We start from the raw sequence: 23,019 nt of genomic DNA, 5'->3' as shown, positions 1-23,019 counted from the left end.
TAAAAATTTTTAACATTCATTTAAAAAAATTTTTTTGAGTTCTAATCTTTCTTTTCTTCTCCTCTCATTAAAAGCAAGCAATTTGATATAGATTATATACATGTGTAGTCATGAGAAACATTTCCATATTAGTTATGTTGTAAAAGAAAACAGATTAAAAAAAGTAGAGAAAGTAAAAGAGAAATATGTTTCAATCTGCATTCAGATTCCGCTGTTCTTTCTCTGAAGGTAGATAGCATTTTTCTTTTTTTTTTCAATTTAGTATTTTATTTTTCCCGAGTTACCTGTGAAAACAATTTTTAACATAAGTTTTTAAAACTTTGAGTTCCAAATTCTCTCCTTTCCTCCCTCCTCCCTCCCTTCCTCATTGAGAAGGCAAGCAATTCTGTATAGATTATACATGGTAGTCATGAAAAACATTTCCATTTTAGTCATGTTGTGAAAGAAAACACAGACCAAAAGAAAAAAAACCTCAAGAAAAATAAAGTTAGAAAAAGTGTGTTTCAGTCTCCATTCAGACACCATTAGTTCTTTCATTGGGGATGGATAGCATTTTCATCTTTAGTCTTTCAGAACTGTCTTAGATTATATTGTATTGCTGAGAAGAGCTAAGTCAATCATGGCTGATCACTGCCTAGTGCTGCGGTTACTGTGTACAGTGTTCTCTCGGTCTTGCTCACTTCACTCTGAATAACTTCATGTAAGTCTTCTCAGGTTTTTCTCATCACTTCTTACAACACCACAATAGCATTCCATCACAATCATATACCACAACTTGTTCAGCCATTATCCAATAATGGGAGGGAAGAGGAGAAAATTTAAAATTTATGGAAGTGAATGTTGAAAACTAAAAATAAATAAATTAACTTTAAAAATCTCTTTGGAATACAGACCTAATAATGGTATTGCTGGGTCAAAGGGTATGCACAATTTTATAGCCATTTGAGCATAGTTCCAAATTGCTCTCCAGAATGGTTGGATCACAACTCCACCAACAACAAATTAGTGTCCCAATTTTTCCACATCTCCTCTAACATCTATCGTTTTCCTTTTCTGTCATATTAGCCAATCAAATAGGTGCGAGGTGGTACCTCAGAGTTGTTTTAATTTGAATTTCCCTAATCAATAGTGATTTAGACCATTTTTTCATATAACCATTGATAGCGTTGTCTGAAAATTGCCTGTCCATATCCTTTGGCCATTTATTAATTGGGGAATGACTTGTAGTCTTATAAATCTGACTCATTCTCTATGTATTTGAGAAATGAGAACTTTATTAGAAAAACTTGCTATAAAAATTTTCCCAAAAGTGATTTTTCTTAAATTTTTCCCATTTCAAGAAATCTATAACTACACTATAGAAGAATCAATAACAATCCTCCCAGCTACCAGTTGCTCTGAAGGTCTCTCTGCTTGTTTTCTAAGGATTAATGGGGCTGCTTTGAAAAAAATAATTTGTCAATTCTTGGCATTTTTCCCCACTAAACTTTCCTTTGTGATTCAATGAAATTGATCTAATTTTATTTGGGGCCTGAAAGATCCTTGACATGCTTGACTTTAACAGCTACCACAGTCATTGAAGTGTGATCTTCTACAACTTTTTCATGTTTTGAGTTCCAAATTATTCTTAGAATAATATCCAATTCTTAAAAATCACAGAATAAAAAAAACAACAACAAAAGGAAGCAACAAATTAAAATTATTGAATTAAATTCAGCACTCTACTGACACAGAACTAACTACAGGTGGGGAAACCAGTGTTAGAAACATGCTTGACCCACCAAAAGGTATCAAGGAATTTATTACAGCCGAGTTCGGAGGAATTAGACACTTTGGTCAAAGCTGACTCCACCCTTCTGCAGCAGGAGGGAGTGCCTTCTACTTTCATTTCCCCTGAAAGAACGGGTAGCTCCCAAGTAAGGGTGCAGGAAGAATACAACTTGTTCAAACCAATGCAAGTCCTTTTATACTGTCCTGAATTTTGGACTTCCAGTGACTTCATGTTCTCCCCTCTAATAGGCTTCCTCTAAAACAGCTCATCAAACCTGGGTACAAGTTTCTGACCTTTAATCTGACTGTGCTAGGTCACAACTCTGATTAACTATCACCACCCAAAGCTGGAAGTTTTTTTTTAAGCTTGTGGAAACATAACTCTTTCCTTGTTTCTCACACCGGCTTTGTCCACTTTCATTTAGTAAAGGCCAAATATTTTGAGTTAACTTAATGTTAATAGAAGCACAACGAAAACATTTAGAAATTATTACTTGGATCAAGTATTTCTGGGTCAGAATATGAACAATTTAGCAACTTTTGCGACGTTGTTCAATATTACTTTCCAAAATGGCTAACCTAATCCATAGCTATGTTGAGGTCTGGGACTTGGAAACAGCAACATGTGGGTTGTGCCGGGATGAATCTGACCCAAGCTTTCTTTCAGCCAAAGACAAGATTATTAGAGCACCAATTGGCAGGGCATGATTGGCCAGACTGAATCTGAACCATTGTCTAGACTCTTAAGAAATTTGAGCGTTTGTGACACTTGTATTGACAAGTGGGCCCGACTGAATCTGAGCGGTTTCTTTGAGGCCCGATGGATCTTTTGTACAGAAGACTGTAGAAACAGAGGGGTCTAAATGGAATTAAGGAAGTGGTGGTCTAGGGTAGGGCTAGGTCAGACAATGAAAGGGCAGGTAATTAACTGGGAAGGGCTTATTACTGCAGTGAATGTCAGAGACCTGAGCCACATAGGAAAGTATAGGGGCTTTTCCTTTTTGGGGTCCAGATCCTAAAGACATGGTCTTTTCCTTTTGGGGGTCCAGATCCTATCCCAATCAGCTCTACCAATAGTGCATTCATGTGCCTAACATTCCATAGCCCCACCAACATTTGTCATTTTGGACAATTATGCCAATCTGTCAGGTGTAAGATAGAACCTCAAAGTTACTTTAATTTGCATTTCTCTAATTATTAGTGATTCTGAGCATTTTCAAATATACTTATAGATAGCTTGGATTTCTTCTCTTGAAAACTGCTTGTCCATATCCCTTGAGCATTATTATCAATTGGATATAAGGCTATTTTTAAAAATATATAGGCGAGAACAGAAGGAAGGCCAGGAAAAAATTACAGGCAATCAGGACAGCTCTGAAAATTACATGTTGAATCTAGCATACATTTGTCATTAATATATAACATTTATATATTTAATATGTATTTAACAGTATCTTTATATATTATATATAATTATATATTGTATATAATGCATAATATAGAAATAGATTAGTATATATTTGTCATTTTAATGTAAAAAATTACATTTAATGTAACATTTATATATTTAACACATACTTAACATTATACTTATATATTACATATTATATAACATAATATGGAAATAGATTGTGTTTAACATCTACAGAAAACATTTCTATATTTTCATATATTTAAGTATATTTCTAAACATATATTTAATAATAAAGTAAGCTGCACATAATTGAGACTCAGTTTCTTGTATAATCTTTTCCTGGTTTACTATGTTGTAAATACCCATTTTATTTGACATTTAAGTTCACAATTTCAACAAAAAATAGCGGATGCCCTCCTGGAGATGACTGTCCTTGGGATTCTACTATTACTATCAGCCATTGCCCCTCTGGTGACTACTTCAGCGGCTCCTCCTAGGCAGCTTCATCTCCAGATATTCATTTGTCTAAGATTACTAATGAACAAATACATAGGCAACGAGCGTCACATACTCATGAGGACTGACAGCCTGTGGGGGACTTGCAGGGGAAGAGAGGAGGGGAGGAATTTGGTGAGTGCTCTCTCCCCCACCAGGCGGCTCAAAGTAGTCTTTCCTCTCTGGTTGTCTGGGAGGAAAGAGAGTTAGGAACGTGCAGGGGATGAAGGTGGCCTTTTCATATGTCCACTCTGTCCTGCTCAGCAACCAGATCATGAATCATCATGGCCAGAAATAGGCTTACCCTAAAATGTCTGTGTGGTCATTTGGGACTGGATCCAGGCAGAGCATATCTGCACATTTCAAGGATTGGTCCCCATAGGTCAGACCATTCCTATTACACTCCCTTGATTCTTATGGGAACTCTTTCTTAAAAAAAAAAAAGAATTGTTAAGTTGAGTGTAGCAAATTATCAGACATCACAAAGAATGAAACTGACTCCATTTTAACAAACAGTCAAAGATTTGATAGGACTATAGAATTTATCCTGAGTCCTCATGGGTAAGCAGACTTGTAAGAGTTAAGACCAGAATTTATAGTACAGTAGTAATAAGAAAAAAGAATGGTATAAAATTAAAAATTTAATTCTGAATCATTAAATTATTAAAAATAAAAAATGGGAAATGGTTATGAGAAGCTATATCAGTGCTCACTATAATAATTTCGATGGAAAGTTAAATATAAATTAATTGCTATAAGCCAAAAAAAGCCCCAAATGATTTTAATTAGCAAACACAAATTAATTGTCAAATGGGAGTGATAGCTTTCAAAGACAATCCTGGGTTAGAAAGTCAACTTGTTTGAAAATCTTTCAAAGGATGATAGATGATTATAAGGAGATTCCATGTCACATGAACAACAAGATAGAGGACTAGACATTTTCTCTGATCCCCAGGAACTCTTAAACCTTTCCAAAATGGGAATTATGCACCAAAGTTAAAGTTACTGACTCTGTCTCTACGGTCTAGGATACCCAGAATCCATAAGCAAGTTAAAGAATACAAAAACAAAACCCCCCCAAAACAAAAATCTAGGAACTGACTTTCACTGACCCTGAGCCCCTTTAGTACTCCTTCCTCACCTCCTCTGTTATGGGCATCAAGGCTGCCTGAGCAGACCCAAGGACCAGACACACAGGCTCTTCACAAAACCCAATCCAATCCCATACATCTTTGTGTGTGTGTGTGGGGGGGGGGGGGGGGTGCAGCCCTCTTTCTAGTCCACTGGAGCCTGTATCTCCAGGCTGTGGAAGTTTGAACAGCCAACCAGCAGGGCAGATGCCAGCCTTCAGGAGGAAAGGCATGCTGAGAGCCACAACCCTGTAGCAGCAACATCATACAGCTCTGAATTGCTGATGCTCCCACCAGAGAATTGAGTAACAACAGGAGTGGGACAGGAGACCAGGTGCACAGGTTCTTGAGGGGGGAGGGGACGGATGTGGAGGTTGGTGCTGTGATGCTAAGCCTGAAGGAAAGGCCATAACGTATAGCTAGAGCTGGTTCTGATCACCCAAAAGCCACTTGGGGCAGAGATCTAGGCTGCTGAGCCATGAATTGCCTGGTGAGAGAGGAGGCTGAGATGCTTTGAGATCCACCCTTAGACCTACAGAGTCAGAAAGTGAATGAGGGAAGATGGCGGGATAGTAGGGGTGAGAGAGTGAAATTACCAAAAATCTCAAGGAGAGGAAAATTCAAAGGCCTTGAAGGTGAGCAGATTATGAGCAGTTTCATCCCATAAAGCCAAGAGTAGTGGACGGCTTCAACCATTCTAAAGCAAGTTTAGCAATCTATCCCAATGGTATTTGGTTATTTTCTCTAAGATAGGGGTTCTTGGCCTTGTACTCTGGTGAAGTCTTTGGATCCCTTCTCACAACAGTGTTATTAAACACATAAAATAAAATACATAGAAGTAGATAGGAAGTCAATTATTTTGAATATTTATTAGGATATTAAAAAAAAAAAAAGTTCATGGACCCTAGGTTAAGAATACATGTTCTAAGACTATGGATAAGGGTAGGGCCCAATTGAGTAATCAATCAAATCACCCCACCCTGCTTAGATTAACTGATATGTTAATGAGATGAGAACAATTTTCAATCAATCTATCAATCAATAAATCAAGGACTTTAGACCATGTTTGAGAAATGGCATTGTGAAATAACCTATTTGTATTGACTGAAGAAATTTGTGATTGCCTACAAAATATCAAGCCAGTTTGGCCAAAGAAACTGGAGTGAGCTGGAGCCGAGAAAGAATATTATAACAAACATTTCCGGGGTAGACAAAGCTCTCAGCTTTATTCGGATCCTTCCCATCCTCCCTCTCCTCTTTGCCCTAAGAAATACTTTTTTGAGTTTTAAAGAATCCTGAAGATTTTGGTCTTTCCATCATCCCGTCATCATTTTCAGCGAAAGCCAAGAATAAACTGGATACAACATGGGAAAACTCCACAAAGAACTCAGTGAAGAAATTACACCGTATCAAAGGGGAATTTCTTCAGTATACCACAAAGAAGAGAAAATATTGCCAGTTACCAAGGGTCATATTAATTCTTCGCCACGTGTGCTGTGCAAACTTCAGCCCACTTTTTCTAGACACTGTAAATATTTATAGGAGGGTATGTATGTCATAGATGGAGTGGGGAGATGTTTTGCACCAAAAAGCAACTGTGGCAAATACTCCTTTCTAAAAAGCTAATTAATCTTGCCTAATTGATAATAAAGTTATAATCATGGCAGGAAGCCCCATATCAATGAGCTTATATAGCACTAGACAAATCTGAAACCCCTCAGGACTAGTCTTGGACTCTGAGGGTACAAATTCTGGGCCCTCAACTTCCCATTCCAAGTGTGTCAGTACTGTGTCCAATTAATATTAATTCCATTAATAAAGGGATTTTCTCTATTTGGGAATTGCCTATTTCAATGAAATCATAGGTCCAGTTGCCATATCACTCTGTTAGGCACTTTGTGATGAAAAAATAAAAAAAAATGCCACCCACAAAAAGATGCTCCCAGGAATAAATCAAGAAAAAGGGCTTATGGGGAAACCAGCTGGGCTTTTAAATTCCTGTTGGTTGTAGGAAAGGAAAGGGAAATGTAAAACAAATAAAAATGGAAGGGATTCCCCCCTTACTACTTTAGTGTTACAGGTGTAACTTATTATATTGGGGGGTTGGAGGCACGGAGAGCTGAGTACAAGTTCTGCCTTTGACACCCCTGGCTGTGACCTGAAAGTGCTGCCTTGCTCATCCTGAAAGTTCATTTATAGGAAGGAAGTCACAGTCGAATTCGTCCCCCCTCTGCAGCCATCATGCACTTTGATTCTGCGGTCCCTTTTCATGTCACAGATGAGGGATATTACAGATAAGATGCAGGCCCCGGCTGCAGCTTGCCCAGGGTCACCCAGCGGGTAGCGGTCGTACCTGTGGCAGGACTGCATCGCGCCACTTGAGTTCCCCACTCTTTTCCCGGCACCCCCGTGGCTAAAGGTGAAAAGAAGTGGCCTCAGTGGTTCGTTCAAATGCTCCGAGATACAGAGTATCTTCTCAGAGGGCAGATTACCACCCGGCACGCCTTCCCTGGTGAGCAGGTGGACGCTCCGCTCCTTCGGGGATCTGCTTCCTCGGGTGTACCCAAGCTGGCCTGAATCCCCAGTGGGCTTCCCATCCGTGGGTCAGCAGATGACCTGTACTGTATTGGAGGTCACGGAGGGAGGAAGTGGGGGAACGGAGGAAAAGGAACCGAGAGAGGAGGGAAAAGAGGGGATGGAGAAGAAAGGGGACTAGATGGAGGAGGAAGAGGAATGCGGGGGAGAAAGAGGGAGGAAAGGGATGGAGGAGGGGAGTAAGGATGAGGAGTGGGGGAGGGGCACGGGGCTGGGGAGGAAAAGAAAGAATTGGGGACGGGAAAGGAGGAGGAGGAGGCTTCTGGGTCTCCACTCGTTATCTTCGCATCAGCTCGACTCAGATTTAGCCTTTCATTTTAAAAATTATTTTTCCTTTAAAAATATTTATTAGTTTTTAGTTTTCACCATTCACTTTCATAAGATTTTGAGTTACAAATTTTCTCCCCGTCCCTCCCCTCGCCTTACCCCAAGTCGGCGTGCAAGCTGATATAGGTCCTACCTATATATTCATATTAAAGATAGTTAAAATCATTTTTTAAAAAAACAAACATTTATTTTCTCTCCTTCCTCCAGCCTTCAACGCCAGCCAAAAAAAAGGAGAAAGAAACGCAAAGCCCTTGTAACAAACATGCTCAGTTTTAAAAAATATGTAGTGAATTCCCTCTTTGGCCGTATCCAAAAATGTGAATCTCATTTTGCATCTTTTTGATAAAGAGTCGTGGTCTTTTCCTGTCTCTCCAGAATCCATCCCGGCTTTTCGCTTTTCCCTTGACCTTTGAGAAGCCCGGAAAGATAGATGTTTCATTTTAATTGGCTTCCTTGGAAAGGCAAGGCGAAATCCTGGCCAGGGAGCTTCGCGGAATCATTATCAGGGCTGTTCCCAAGACTCGTGACAGGCAAGTTTCCGTAGTGTAGTGGTTATCACGTTCGCCTAACACGCGAAAGGTCCCCGGTTCGAAACCGGGCGGAAACAGTTTTCCTTTTAATTGTTTCGTTTTGTTTTTCCTCCTTCTACAATGTATTTATCCTCTAAGCTTGCCGTCTATTCCTGCATTACAGAACACTGGGTCATTCACGCACACATTTTACAACTTTTTGAAAAATATATTCACCCTCTTTCGGTGTCAGTGTGTTTTTGCTTTTGAGTTCAGATCTTGACTCTGAATGCTCAAGGCAGTTTTAAAACTGACTCCTAAAAGTCCATACAGTAGGTTTAGAAAGTCCGTTGGATAATGTTGATTGCCGTTGTGCCCCCCAGATCAATAGCTCGGATGCCAGCGATGCTGCCCTAGAACCTGGGCTGATGATGTCTCTGGTACCTCCTTTTCTCATCTTGGAGGGCTCAGGGTGGAAGGTGGGGCAGGGGACCAGCCCAGGATGGTGACCGTGGAGTCAGGAGAGGGCAGAAGACAGAGGGAAGGAGAACCTCAAGCTGCCTTCCGGTACTAGGAAACAATGTATACACTAACAGCAACATTGTACAGACATGGACGTTGTCAGCTACTTTGAGAGCCTTCACCTCGGACAAATGCAAAGACCAGCCCGCGCACTGGTGATTGATAAAAGATGTTACCCCACTTCCAGATATGGAGGTGAGGGACTCCCGAGGCCCAAAGAAATATGTTTGTTTGGACAAGGTCGAAGTGGGGATTTGTTTTGTATCTGCATATTTGCCACAACGATTTTGTTACTGTTTTCAGTGGGTAAGAAGGGAGTGTGGTAGGAAAAAGAAAATAAATGCTTAGTAATTTTAAAAAGTGGTTTTTAAAAAATATCTCCTGAAAGAGAGTGAAAATAAATCTACAGGCTCTTTTTGTTTAGCACACAAATATTACTTTGAACAAGGACAGGGAAAGGAAAGAAGGAAGGGAGGGAAGTGACCCGGAAGAGGTGAGGGACAGATGTGGAAATCTATTTAACCTCTCGGAGCCTCAGTTTCTTCATCTGCAAAACGGTGTAATTGCACTAGCTTTCCAGGGTTTTTGTGAGGATCAAATGAGATAGATACTTTGCAAAGCTGAAAGTGCTATGTAAATGTTGGATATTACAATTGTCGCCACTGCAACAAAAAAAAATCAGGTCGCGACATTGATTAAGCAATTACTAAGAGCAAAGCTTTATGCAAAGCTCTGGTGATAAAAAAAAGCAAAAGACAGTGTCTGCCCTCACAAATACGTACAAACTACACAGCAAATAATTAGAACATAATTAACAGAGGGAAGGCACTGGAATTTAGAGAGACTGGGCAAAGTTTTCTATAGATGGCATTTTAGTTGAGACTTAAAAGGAAACCAGGAAAGCAGTAGGCAGTAATGAGGAGAGAGATTATTCCAGGCATGGGGATACTAGGAAATCCTAAGACCCAAGAGATGAGAGTATGTGGTTCATGGTATAGCCAGGAGACTAGTGCCACTGTCTCAAAGAGTAGGGGTTGGGGAGTAGGGCGCAAGAAAACTGGAAAGGTAGGTAGGGGCTAAGTTAGGACCAGCTTTGAATGCCAAACAAAGCCTTTTGCATTTCTTCCTGGAAACAATAGGGAGCCCTTGGAGTCTATCGAGTTCCAGGGTTGGGGGGTGGGGTCGGTGGTGTATGTGTGACACCATCATACCTGAGCTTTAGGAAAATCACTTCGGTGGCTGAATGGAGGATGGATTGGAGCGGGGAGAGGACAGTACAGGCCGACCCACCTGTACTATTATTCTAATAGTACAGGTGTGGTACTATTATTCTAATAGTACAGGTGTGGTACTATTATTCTAATAGTACAGGTGTGAGGAGGTGAGTGTTTGGACCAGGCTAAGGGCAGGGTCAGAGGAGAGGAGGGGAGTTATTTGAGAAGCGTTCCAAAGGTGGAGTCAACCAGCCTTGGCAACACATTGAAAGGGGGGAGGGGGAAAACAGAGGAGTAAATCTAGAGGACATCTAGATTATGAGCCTGAGGGACTAAGATGTTGCCCTCTACAGTAACAGAGAAGGTTAGGGGAAAAGATAATGAGTTCAGTTTGGGACATGTTGAGTTTTTTCCTTATTTTTTAATTTATTTTTTTCTCCTTTTTTCTCCAATTACTGTAAAGGCAATTTTAAACATTCATTATTCTTTTTTTTTTGAAGTTTAATCTGAATGTTACCATTTTCTCTGTCGCGTTCTTTTTTTAATGTTTATTTATTTATTTTTAGTTTTCAACACTCATTTCCACAAAATTTTGAGTTCCAAATTTTCTCCCGATCTCTCTCCTCCCCCACCCCATAATGCCTTGCATTCTGATTACCCCCTCCCTTCTATCACACCCCTCCCTTCCCTTATCCTTATCTTCTCTCTTTGCTTGTAGGGCAAGATAGATTTCTATACCCCATTACCTGTATTTCTTATTTCCTAATTGTATGCAAAAACAATTCTCAACATTCATTCCTAAAACTTTGAGTTCCAACTTCTCTCCCTCCCTCCCTCCCCACCCATCCCCAGAGAAGGCAGGAAATTCAAATAGGCTATATATGTGTAGTTTTGCAAAAGACTTTCATAATAGTCATGTTGCATTAGACTATATTTCCCTCCATCCTATCCTGCCCCCCATTTATTCTATTATTCTCTCTTTTGACCTTGTCCCTCCCCAAAAGTGTTTACTTCTAATTACTCCCTCCTCCCATTTGCCCTCCCTTCTATCATCCCCCCCACTTGTCCCCTTCTCCCCTACTTTTCTGTAGTGTAAGATAGATTTTCATACCAAATTGAGTGAGCATATTCCCTCCTTAAACTAACTTAAAGAGAATAAACTTCACTTTTTCCCTCTCACCTCCTTCCTTTTCTCCTCCACTGAAAAAGCTTTTTCTTGCCTTGTTTTATGAGAGATAATTTGCCTCATTTCATTTCTCCCTTTCTCCTCCCAATACGTTCCTCTCTCTCACTCCTTAATTTTATTTTTTTTAGATATCATCCATTCTTATTCAACTCACTGTATGCTCTCTGTCTACGTGTGTGTGTATAATCCCTCCAACTACCCAAATATTGAGAAAAGTCTCAAGAGTTACAAATATTATCTTTCCATGTAGGAATGTAAACAATTCAACTTTAGAAAGTCCCTTATGATTTCTTTTTCCTATTTACCTTTTCATGCTTCTCTTGATTCTTATGTTTGAAAGTCAAATTTTCTATTCAGTTCTGGTCTTTTCATCAAGAATGCTTGAAAGTCTTCTGTTTCATTGAATGACCATTTTTTCCCCCGAAGTATTATACTCAGTTTTGCTGGGTTCATTTTTCTTTTAAATAATATTTTATGTTTTCCAATTACATGGAAATGATGGGGTACAAGCCCAAGCCAAGAACTTTGTCCCTTGGACCAGGAGGATTTTGGTCCCTTTTTTCTGAAGGGCCCCAGAAAACCTGGCCTTGGGAGCTCCTTGGATTCCCCTTACTTGATGTAGCGTTCTTTTGATATTCTTCCCTTTGATCTTATTACCAGCCACTACTTAGCATTCTCCTGAAGGTCCTAGTCACCTAGCCAGGATTGTGGATTGTCTGGACTACTGGCCACTCCCATCAGGATCCTCCCCCGGTTTGATCTACCTCTCCTATCAAGACCATCCCTGGGACCCCAGACTACTTGGCAACACCTGGATTCTTCCCTCAGTCTTTTTCTGTATTTAAGTTCCATCTTGCCTTGATGAAGGCACTCAGATTCAATCCAGTTCAGACTCTGTCTAGCTGAGATTGTATCTGGCCCACTTGTGAATACAAGCGTTACAAATGCTTGGGCTCCTTAAGAGTCAACCCAGTATGGCGAATCTTTAATAAACTTTATTTTTCTTTGGCTTTAAAAAGGCTTGTGTCAAATTCATTTGAGCAGGAACTGACATGTTGGTATTTTGGGATCCCCACACCACCCCAAACCTCAACAAAAAGAAAATTTTTAACAATCATTTTTTATAAAATTTTGAATTCCAAATTTTCTCTCTCCTTCCTTCCTTTCTGCCCTCTCTATGACAGCAAGCGATTTGATATAGGTTATATATCTGTAATCATGTAAAACATATTTCCATATTAGTCATATTATGAAAGAAGAAACAGAATAAAAGAAAAAATGCAGAAAGTAAAGTGAAAATTGTATGCTTTGATCTGCATTCAGATTCAACCAGTTCTTTCTTTGGATGTGGATATTGTTTTCCATCATGAGTCTTTGGGATTGTATTAGATCATCATATTGCTGAGATGAGCTAAGTCGATCATAGTTGATCGTGGCACAATGTTGCTGTTACTATGTATAATGCTCTGGTTCTGCTCACTTCACTTTGCATCAGTTCATGTAAGTCTTTTCAGGTTTTTCTGAAATCAGTTTGCTCATCATTTCTTATAGCACAATAGTATTCCATTACTTCCATATCCCTCAATTAATGGTCACCCTCATAATTTCCAATTCTTTGCTACCACAAAAAGAGCTGCTGTAAATATTTTTGTACATGTAGGTCCTTTCCCTGTTTTTATGATGTTCTTGAGACAGAGACTTAGTAGTGATAGGGCTAGATCAGAGTGTATATAGTTTGATTGCCCTTTGGGCATAGTTCCAAATTGCTCTCCAAACTGGTTGGCTCTGTTCACAACTCCACCAACAGTGCATTAGTGGGACATATTGAGTATAAAATGTCTGAAAGACAGTTGGAGACATGAGACTGGAGGTCAGCAGAGAAGTTAGGACCAGATAAGAAGACAGGAGAATCATCAGCATAGCTATTAATCCATGGGAGCTGAAATACTATAGGGGAAGATGAGAAGAAGGACAGAACTCTGAGGGACACCTACAATTAAAGGCATGATCTGGAAGAGGATCCAGAAAAGAAGAAAGAAGCAACTGTCTGATAGGTAGGAGGAGAACCAGGAGAGAGTGATGTCCAGAAAACCTAGAAAGAAGACAGTATCAAGGAGGAGTGACCAACAGTGTCAAAGGCGATAGACTGAGGAACGTGAGGACTGGAAAAAAACAAAACAAAACACTGGATTTGGCAATTAGAGCTCTGATAACTTTGGATGGAACAGTTTCACTGGAATGATGAGGTTGGAAGCCAGATTGTTAGAGATTAAAAAGACAGTGAGGCCAGAGAAAGCAGAGAGATCTGTTATTGAGGCAGAAGAGACATAAAATGATAGTGAGGATGGAAGGATCAAGTGAGAATTTTTTGAGGGTGAGGGAGACACAGGCATGTTTGTAGGCAGTAGGAAAGTTACCCGTAGACAGGGAAAGATTGAAGATAAGTGAAACAGTGAGTATGACATCTTTTGAAGGAAATGAGATAGCTTAAGCAGGTAGAGAGATTAGCCTTGGCAAACAGTAAGATTCATCATGTGAGACAGGAGTGAAGGAGGAGAGGGTGACAGAAGACACCTGGGTGATTGGAGTTGAGGAAGAAAGGAGAAGAGAGGGACAGAGTGAATGATCCAATTTTTTTTTTTTGGTAAAATATAAGGCAAGAATCTCAACTGAGGGGGGGCAGCTATGGGAGGTCTGAGGAGGGATGAGAAGCTTTAGAAGGAGTAGTTGAGTTGGTGGTTAAATGTATGGAGCACCAGATTGAGTCAACATAGACCTAAGTTCAAATCTAGCCTCAGGTACACATTAACCCTGTGTCTCCATAGGCAAGTTGCTTGACCTCTTTGCCTTGGTTTCTTCATTTCTAAGTTAGAGATAATACCACCTATCTCTCAGGTTTGTTGCAAACCTCAAATCAGGCATCTGCATGTAAGTATTATTGTAAATAAAAAATAGAGGTCCTAGGATCATTCATTCATACATCTATGCATATCTATATACAGGACACCCCCTACACATAAAGTAAGTTTTGGGAGAAAAGACAGTGGTAACCTAGGGGATTTTTTTCCTCTTTATTGTTTCCGAAAATGGACTCCTGCCATGAGTCATGAATCCCCCCAAAGTCACTTTGTATCTGCGTGCAAACATAGGGGTACAAGTGGTCTCCTCCCCTCCCCCCCGTAGAATGTATGGACTACAAATCCCAGCATGCACCGCTCTATCGAGGACACCGACCTTCCGGCCCCCCCTCACAGCACCGTGCCCTCAGCTCCCAGAAGAAGCCAGGCCTGCGTCCTGGACCCTCAGGCTCGGAAAGGAGCCGCGTTCCGGGGAACAGGAATAGCCGAGCTAGAGCCCGGGATTGGCAGCGGTCGGACTACAATTCCCAGAGGGCAGAGGGGCTCCGGTGGGCAAAGGGCCGCCGGGCGCACGGCATGCTGGGATCCGTAGTCTCGCGGGCGGGCGGGCACGCTCGCCCGGCTCCAAGGCCCCGCGGCCTGGGCCCGGCCAGGGCCCGGACCGCTGGGGGCCCCGGGCGTTGCTAGGGAACGCCCGCAGACCGGAAGTGAGCGCGACAGGCGCGGAAGCCGGGCCGGGGCGCCGGAGCGCGGCGGGCGCGGTGACGTCCCTCGACATGGCGTCGAACGAGTGAAGAAAGTGCTTCCCGGGTGGGTGCCGCCAGGTGAGCGAGTGCCCTCGCGACCCTCCCCACGCCCTACGCCCCGCGCACGGCCTGCCCGCGGGGAGGGCCCGGGCGGGGCCCGGGGGCCGGGGTGGGCCTCAGTTTCTCCCTCGGTCCGAGCCCCTCGGCAGGCCGGCCCTTTAAAGTCGGCCCCTTGGCGGTTGTAGACGCATCCTTCGCGCTGTTGGGACCCAGAGTGTTTCTCACCTCGGGCTCTGTGGGGGTAGGGAGGCGCTCGCGGCGGCCTTTCTGTACCCGGGGTGGGAGGAGCTCCTCGGCCCCAGTTTAGTGGGTCTGCCCCCCACACACCTGTGCCCGCCCCTGGAGCCCCTCGGCCCGATCCCCTGGATCTGATCCCCTCGTCCCCAAGGCGGCCGGGCTTGCAGACCCTAAGCCCCTGCACCTGTGCCTGCTCCCGGATCCCTTCGGGCCGGTCCCCAGACTCTGACCTCTTCCTTCCCGCCCCCCCAGGGGGCGCGGCTCGCAGACCCCCCTCCCCTGGAGCCCCTCGGCCGGTCCCCCGGCACCCCTCGGGCAGGTCCCCTGACTGATCCCCTCCTCCCCCGGAGCCCCTCGGCCGGTCCCCCGGCACCCCTCGGGCAGGTCCCCTGACTGATCCCCTCCTCCCCCGGAGCCCCTCAGCTGGTCGCCTGGCTCTGATCCCCTCCTCCCCGCCCCCCAGGGGGCACGGGTAGCAGACCCCTTCCCCTGGAGCCCCTCGGCTGGTCCCCTGACTCTGATCCCCTCCTCCCCCGGAGCCCCTCGGCCGGTCCCCCGGCACCCCTCGGGCAGGTCCCCTGACTCTGATCCCCTCCTCCCCCGGAGCCCCTCTGCCCGTCCCCCGGCACCCCTCGGGCAGGTCCCCTGACTCTGATCCCCTCCTACCCCGGAGCCCCTCAGCTGGTCGCCTGGCTCTGATCCCCTCCTCCCCGCCCCCCAGGGGGCACGGGTAGCAGACCCCTTCCCCTGGAGCCCCTCGGCTGGTCTCCCGACTCTGATCCCCTCCTCCCCGCCCCCCAGGGGGCACGGCTCGCAGACCCCCTCCCCCGGAGCTCCTCGGGCAGGTCCCCTGGCTCTGATCCCCTCCTCCCTGCCCCCCAGGGGGCACGGCTCGCAGACCCCCTCCCCCGGAGCTCCTCGGGCAGGTCCCCTGGCTCTGATCCCCTCCTCCCCGCCCCCCAGGGGGCACGGCTCGCAGACCCCCCTCCCCTGGAGCCCCTCGGCTGGTCCCCTGACTCTGATCCCCTCCTCCCCCGGAGCCCCTCGGCCGGTCCCCCGGCACCCCTCGGGCAGGTCCCCTGACTCTGATCCCCTCCTCCCCCGGAGCCCCTCGGCCGGTCCCCCGGCACCCCTCGGGCAGGTCCCCTGACTCTGATCCCCTCCTACCCCGGAGCCCCTCAGCTGGTCGCCTGGCTCTGATCCCCTCGGCTGGTCGCCTGGCTCTGATCCCCTCCTCCCCGCCCCCCAGGGGGCACGGGTAGCAGACCCCTTCCCCTGGAGCCCCTCGGCTGGTCTCCCAACTCTGATCCCCTCCTCCCCGCCCCCCAGGGGGCACGGCTCGCAGACCCCCTCCCCCGGAGCTCCTCGGGCAGGTCCCCTGGCTCTGATCCCCTCCTCCCCGCCCCCCAGGGGGCACGGGTAGCAGACCCCTTCCCCTGGAGCCCCTTGGCTGGTCTCCCGACTCTGATCCCCTCCTCCCCGCCCCCCAGGGGGCACGGCTCGCAGACCCCCCTCCCCTGGAGCCCCTCGGCTGGTCCCCTGACTCTGATCCCCTCCTCCCCCGGAGCCCCTCGGCTGGTCCCCCGGCACCCCTCGGGCAGGTCCCCTGACTCTGATCCCCTCCTCCCCGCCCCCCAGGGGGCACGGCTCGCAGACCCCCTCCCCCGGAGCTCCTCGGGCAGGTCCCCTGGCTCTGATCCCCTCCTCCCCGCCCCCCAGGGGGCACGGCTCGCAGACCCCCTCCCCCGGAGCTCCTCGGGCAGGTCCCCTGGCTCTGATCCCCTCCTCCCTGCCCCCCAGGGGGCACGGCTCGCAGACCCCCTCCCCCGGAGCTCCTCGGGCAGGTCCCCTGGCTCTGATCCCCTCCTCCCCGCCCCCCAGGGGGCACGGGTAGCAGACCCCTTCCCCTGGAGCCCCTCGGCTGGTCTCCCGACTCTGATCCCCTCCTCCCCGCCCCCCAGGCGGCCGGCTCGCAGACCCCCTCCCCCGGAGCTCCTCGGGCAGGTCCCCTGGCTCTGATCCCCTCCTCCCCGCCCCCCAGGGGGCACGGGTAGCAGACCCCTTCCCCTGGAGCCCCTTGGCTGGTCTCCCGACTCTGATCCCCTCCTCCCCGCCCCCCAGGGGGCACGGCTCGCAGACCCCCCTCCCCTGGAGCCCCTCGGCTGGTCCCCTGACTCTGATCCCCTCCTCCCCCGGAGCCCCTCGGCTGGTCCCCCGGCACCCCTCGGGCAGGTCCCCTGACTCTGATCCCCTCCTCCCCGCCCCCCAGGGGGCACGGCTCGCAGACCCCCTCCCCCGGAGCTCCTCGGGCAGGTCCCCTGGCTCTGATCCCCTCCTCCCCGCCCCCCAGGGGGCACGGGTAGCAGACCCCTTCCCCTGGAGCCCCTCGGCTGGTCTCCCGACTCTGATCCCCTCCTCCCCGCCCCCCAGGCGGCCGGCTCGCAGACCCCCGCCCAGCCCCAGGATGCGGCCGTCCCACCACTGCGGGCACCTCCTGGAGCGGCTGAACGCGCAGCGCGAGGCGGGCTTCCTGTGCGACTGCACGGTGGTGATCGGGGAGCAGCAGTTCCGAGCGCACCGAAACGTACTGGCCTCGTTCAGCGAGTACTTCGGGGCCGTGTACCGAGACTCCCCGCACGGAGACGTCTTCCTGGACCAGAGCCAGGTGAAGGCGGACGGCTTCCAGAAGCTGCTCGAGTTCATCTACACGGGCACGCTGCACCTGGACAGGTAGGCTCCCCTTTGGGAGCGCGCCTCCCTTCCCAGCCTTGCACCCCACCACCAAAAGGGGAAGGGTCAGGCCCCGAGTCTCCGCCCTGGGCACTGCTGCCACCCTGTTTGTGCACAAGCGGGGGTTTCCGTATTTGTCACCATCACATTTGGTCGCATTCACTTTGGCCTCTTTTTTCCAACTTTGTGAAATCTTTTTTCATCCCAATTTGTATTTCCAGATTCTTGTCATCTGGAGGTTTGCTAAGGGTGACCCTCCTAAGGCTGAGCAGGGAGGAGGGGGTCAGCAGCCGCCGGACCAAAGGAATGCAAAGACAGCATTTCTCCCAAGTGCAGACAGCAAAGAGGGTTAGCCATGAGATTAAAAGTTTGTTTCTGACTCTTAACATTTGCTCTGTTAACAAAAATGAACCAAAGTAAATTTTAATATAAATAGCAGAAGAGCAGTGACAAAATCCAAGGGCACACCAGCTTTCCCTCTTCCTTTCCTCCCCTTGGCACAGAATTGGTCGGTGCTGTTGTATGGAATCGTATTGTTCTGGGTTCCCTGACTCTGTGCCGCAGGGAAATGCTTTTTTGGACTTGGTGTTCTGGAGGTTGGCATGGGATTGCCCTTCGTGCCAGCTCCTGTTGCTACCTTTGTATACATTAATGAATGTTATGTGTGAGAAACAAGGACAAGGAATGAAACAATCCCTGTCCAAAAGTAACTAATGTTGGAGGAGATGAGAGGGATAACAATTTATGCCTCCTAAACAAAGTGTACTCAAGCATCAGATCCAAAGTAGTTGGGGATAATTGGGGCCATAGCAGTTGTGGTTAGGAAAGGCTTCCAGCAGAATATGGTCTCTGCATGGCCTCTCTGAGGGGCTCCGCCAGGAGACCTGGCCTTGCCTTCTCTGCCTGGGAGACAGGAAATGGGGGTGTTGTGATTGAGGAGTCAAAGGGAGCCCAGTTTGGCTGCAGGGCAGGTGGAAGGGGGTGGGTGGTGGTAATGTCCAGGGAGATGGGTGGGAAGGGAGGTCAAGGCCAGTCTTGTAGGCCTGTAAGAGCTAAACAGGAATTTGTGTTTTGTCCTTGTGGCTGTAAGGAACCCTGGAGTTGGTTGCACAGGTTCAGATCTGCCTTTGGGGAAAGGTATGTAGGATGGACTGGAGGCTATTGGAATGATCTTGAGGTGAGGACCTGACCCAAAGTGGTCCTTGAGTGAGTGGAGAAGAGGAGTCCCATGGGAGAGATGCTGTGAAGGTAGAAATGGGGGACTGGGCAGTACAGCCCTGAGCCACAAGGAGGATGGAGAGTGCTTTTGACAGAAAAGGGGAGGGTTTGGGGGAAAGAGAAGAATTCAGAACCATTTCTCTAAGGTCTTCTGCTTGCCAGGCCCTGCACTAAGCACTTCACAAATATCATCTCATTGGATTTTAGACATGTTGAGTTTATGATCTCTCTGAGATCTCTTGTTTGAAATGAGACTGGGCTGGATGTATGGACCTGAGAGTCTGCATGGAAATGACCACAAAACCCATGGGAATTGATGACGAGACAGTCGGATGGATGTACTGACCAGGACTGAACCTAGGGGAGCACCACAGGTGGGGGAAGTTCTGTGGAGACTGAGGAGCTCTCAGCCAGGTAGGAGAAGGTGAAACAGGAGGGAACTGTGTCCGGTGCCAGGGATTGATGTAGGAGGATTAGGACAAAGGAGAATATTTGGCGATTTGGAGGTCGTTGGTAACCTCCCCAAGTGATAAAGTTGTAGAGCAGGGGCCGAGAGGCTCTGTGTGTTGACAACTTTGAGGGGTTTGGCTGAGAAGAGGGAAGAGTGAGGGGATGGTGGGGTCTGGTAAAAGATGGTATGTACGGGGGAGACTGGGATGTGTGTGATGGCAGCAGAGAAGGAACCAGTTGGATAGACTTGGAGATTTGAGAAGGATGGTGACGATGAAGGATACAGTCTGCTGGAGAAGGTGGCAGGTAGAGGGGTGGTCTTGGCAAGAAGGGTGCCTCTTTGTCAGCGGGGGAAAGGAGGCCAGTGGAAGATGATGTTTAGGGGCTTGGGGAGGAGAGTCTCTTTAGAAAAGTAGACAAGATTCCGCTGGAGTTTTAGGCAAGAAGAAAAGGTTTGGGGGAACTTCTTGGGGGCATGAGATTGGAAATAAACTTGGGAGGAATAAAAAGACTGCCTTGCTGCAGGGAGGCTCTGGAGGGGGTGGGGGTAACTTGAATTTATATACTGTGTCCAGGGGGTGTGATTGTAGGATCTCCTTTAGCTTTGTCAGCAGCTACTTGTGAAGAGGGGGCTCTGGGAGTGTGAGGACAGTGCCCAGTGAGGATGGCAGGGATAATGAAGTACTGAGGGTGGAAGGGGTGGAAATGTGAATAGTGGAGGGAAGCACAGGTTAGGATTAGGGTCATTGGGGGTGGGGGCAGGGCGCTAAGACTTGGGCCATAAGGACATTGGGGAGGTGGGAGGTTAGGGAGCTGGAAGGAGGTATCTGTCAACATGCCTCCAGTACAAGGACAGGTGTAGGGCTAAGCAGGAGTAGTTCTCCCTGAGAAAAGAGGAAGAGTGTCCAGGAGGGAGAGAGGTCAGTCAGTGTCCTACAGCCACCATAATCTCGAATGAGTAGCCTTCCAAAGAGGAGGGGCTATTGAGTGAAGGAGGCCAAGGGATGGCCTAGACGGGACAAAGGATAGAGGAACCAGTGGGGATGGGGGAGGTCATGTGTGAAAGAAGATACAGCCTGTGCTGGGTGGAGAGCCAGGTGTGCCAGGGCAAGCACCCCTGTAGTCTGTTTGAAAGAGCCAGTACTCTGTGGTATCTGCTGCTTTACAGAATGGGGGAACTTGGAGAATAATTCTTGGTTTCTCTTGTTGCCACCTGTTGATTCTGAAAGTTTCCCTCCAGAGTTTATTGAAAAAAAGAATAAAGTTTCAGGAATTCCTCCCCCACCCCTCCTTCTTTTACCATTGGTGAAATAAACCTTTGGAAGTTTCCTAAAGTTTTCTTTTGTTGTTGTTAAAGTGTCATGTTAAAAAGGTTTCTCTACTGACTCCCTAGTCTCTTAAACTCTGTAGGGAAAGTTTATCTACATGCTCATATAGAGTCTTTGGGTAGAGAAAGAATCAAATGGGAGGGTAAATATCTTATGTTTTCTTGTGAAAAAGCAGATCTGTGCTATTCTGGGCATCTCATCAATAGAAGAACTAGCCATGTTCAAAGGAAAACATTTTGTAAAGTAAATTTTCATTCTTATCAACAGTTTCTATCCTGTTTGCAGATAGGAGTGACAAGGATAATAACCCAATGATAGAAAATAAAAACTAATTTACGCTTAGATTTAGAAAATATTTTATATAGAATTTTTGATGTTAATTGTGCCTCTGTTATAGGAATTGATAAAGCTTCAGAAAGAGATTCTTAGCTAATGTTTGTATGAAACTTTAAGGTTTACAAGTTGCTTTACGTTAAATATGACCTCAAGAACACACACCAGCCCTGTGTGGTATTATCAGTATTTATAACTGAGGAAAGTTTGCTGTGATTAGGGAAGCCAGTGTGATCTAGTGAATAGATATCTAGCCTCTGAGTTAAAAGAAAAAAAAAAATCTGTGTTCAAGTCCGGCCTCAAATGGGACTTTTCTGGCATGATCCTCAGTCTTACATTTCTCCCATTGCTTAGTATTAAAGAGCCTTGAAGGCCTAGCGGCCCTTTACCCACCTTTTCCCAGGTTCCTTCTCCAGTCTTGTGGTAGATGTTAATATTGTAGTTTGTTCCCAAAAAACCAAGCAGCCAGAAGAAAAGCTAGCCCTCAAAAATGAAAACATTAAGGCAGAGAGATGTACTTTTTTCTACCTTAGCATTTTGTGCCTTTCTAGGATCACAGAGTAAGTTGTTTATTTTGATTTGGCAGGAGTTGTAAGAAAAGACTTAAAAAAAATCCCAGCGGCCCTTTCTGTGGAGTTAGACAGTGGGTGACCATCCAAAATGGAAACAAGAGTGTCCAGCAAAGAACTTAATCATACTAGTACTTATGAAAGTAGAAGATCTGTGACAGTGGGATGAATGAATTATGTGAGCTTTTATCTTTGATGTCAAAAAGTTTAGGTGGCAGCTTAGTGAAATGGATTTCAGTATAGCTAAAACTTCTAGGTGGATTCCTGCTTCCATTTTTAACTTGAAAGGGGTGATGGCATTTCATATTGATCATCATTGAATCAAATTGGCTATACTGTGATTCATTTAGTAGAACATGCAGCGTTATAATTTGGGATTTTAAGGTAAGATTTTGTTTGGTATAGAAAATCTGAAAAGAAACTCACATTACACTTCAACTCTGTCCCTAACTTACGTTGCTTCTCAAGAGGAACCCCTTATTTTCTCACTGGTGAAATATAACTAGGTGTGAAAGTGATGATGGTTATTTGTGAATCTGAGTATTATTTAACAAAGGGGACTGCATAAGTCTTAAGATATATTATATTAAAAATGCAGGATTTGAAAATTTTCTTTGGCATCCATGTCATTGTAAAGTTTAGAATTAAACTATACGTACAGTGATTTCTCATTCTTTATATACTATCTCTCTACTTACACAGAAAGTCACCAACTTACCAAAAATACGTTTGAATGTTACAGCATAGAGTTGGAGGGATTTTAGAGGCCACTGAGCCCAGCTCTAGCCCTCCTTTTACAGATGGACAACATGAGGCAGGGAGGCCTGAAATGACTTGCCCAGGGTCCACAGCAAGTAAGTATCAGAGGCAGATAGGAGCCCCTGTCCTTGGCTCCAGAAGTAACTCTGTCTTGATTCGACTGGCACTTGGTATTTGGAAATTAGGATGCATTAAGGGCTTCAAGCTGCTCCGTACAAGGTTTAACCTGTGTTAGGGTGGAAGTACAATGTATAATGAAAAATATTAGGAAGCAGTAATTAAACAAAAAGGACACATTTAATGACAGTTTATTTTGATTACTGATACTTAAAGGAAAGTAGGGTCAATTAGAGGAAGATGAAGAAGGCATCTTCCTGCTTTATAATTTTTTTTCCTGCTTTATAAATAGAGAAACAAAGAGGAAGAGATTTTCCTGAGAGTTAAAAGGGACAGAGGGGACCTCAGAAAACTCTAGGAAATGTTTGTAGGAACATGATTATCTGAGCTTAGAGCTTATCTAGTTCAACCCATTTATTTGACACTAAGGAAATTTAAGTGACTGACTCAGC

At 46.0% G+C, this 23,019-nt stretch overlaps 1 protein-coding gene and 1 non-coding gene across 6 annotated transcripts in view; both read left to right on the top strand.

Moving 5' to 3' along the window:
• The first annotated feature begins 8,265 nt into the window (after positions 1–8,265).
• Positions 8,266–8,338, top strand: TRNAV-AAC (transfer RNA valine (anticodon AAC)). The gene has a single exon. It is a non-coding gene; the product is annotated as a tRNA-Val (tRNA).
• A 6,390-nt stretch (positions 8,339–14,728) lies between these two features.
• Positions 14,729–23,019, top strand: part of MYNN (myoneurin) — a 34,009-nt gene continuing 25,718 nt past the window's right edge. For 2 of the 5 annotated variants that reach the window (XM_072618519.1, XM_072618515.1), the window contains exons 1-2: positions 14,729–14,844; positions 17,494–17,793. In XM_072618519.1, coding sequence (XP_072474620.1) covers positions 17,528–17,793 — 266 coding nt within the window. In that variant the 5' untranslated portion in view covers positions 14,729–14,844; positions 17,494–17,527. Of the gene's footprint in view, positions 14,845–14,989; positions 15,068–17,493; positions 17,794–22,433; positions 22,546–23,019 lie in introns of those variants that run through there. The other 3 variants (XM_072618516.1, XM_072618517.1, XM_072618520.1) reach the window with 3 other exon arrangements.

This window comes from Notamacropus eugenii, chromosome 6 (genome assembly GCF_028372415.1).
Source record: "Notamacropus eugenii isolate mMacEug1 chromosome 6, mMacEug1.pri_v2, whole genome shotgun sequence".
NCBI lineage: Eukaryota > Metazoa > Chordata > Mammalia > Diprotodontia > Macropodidae > Notamacropus > Notamacropus eugenii.
Note: the sequence above shows the minus strand (reverse complement) of the source record. Positions and strands in the feature narration are given on the sequence as shown.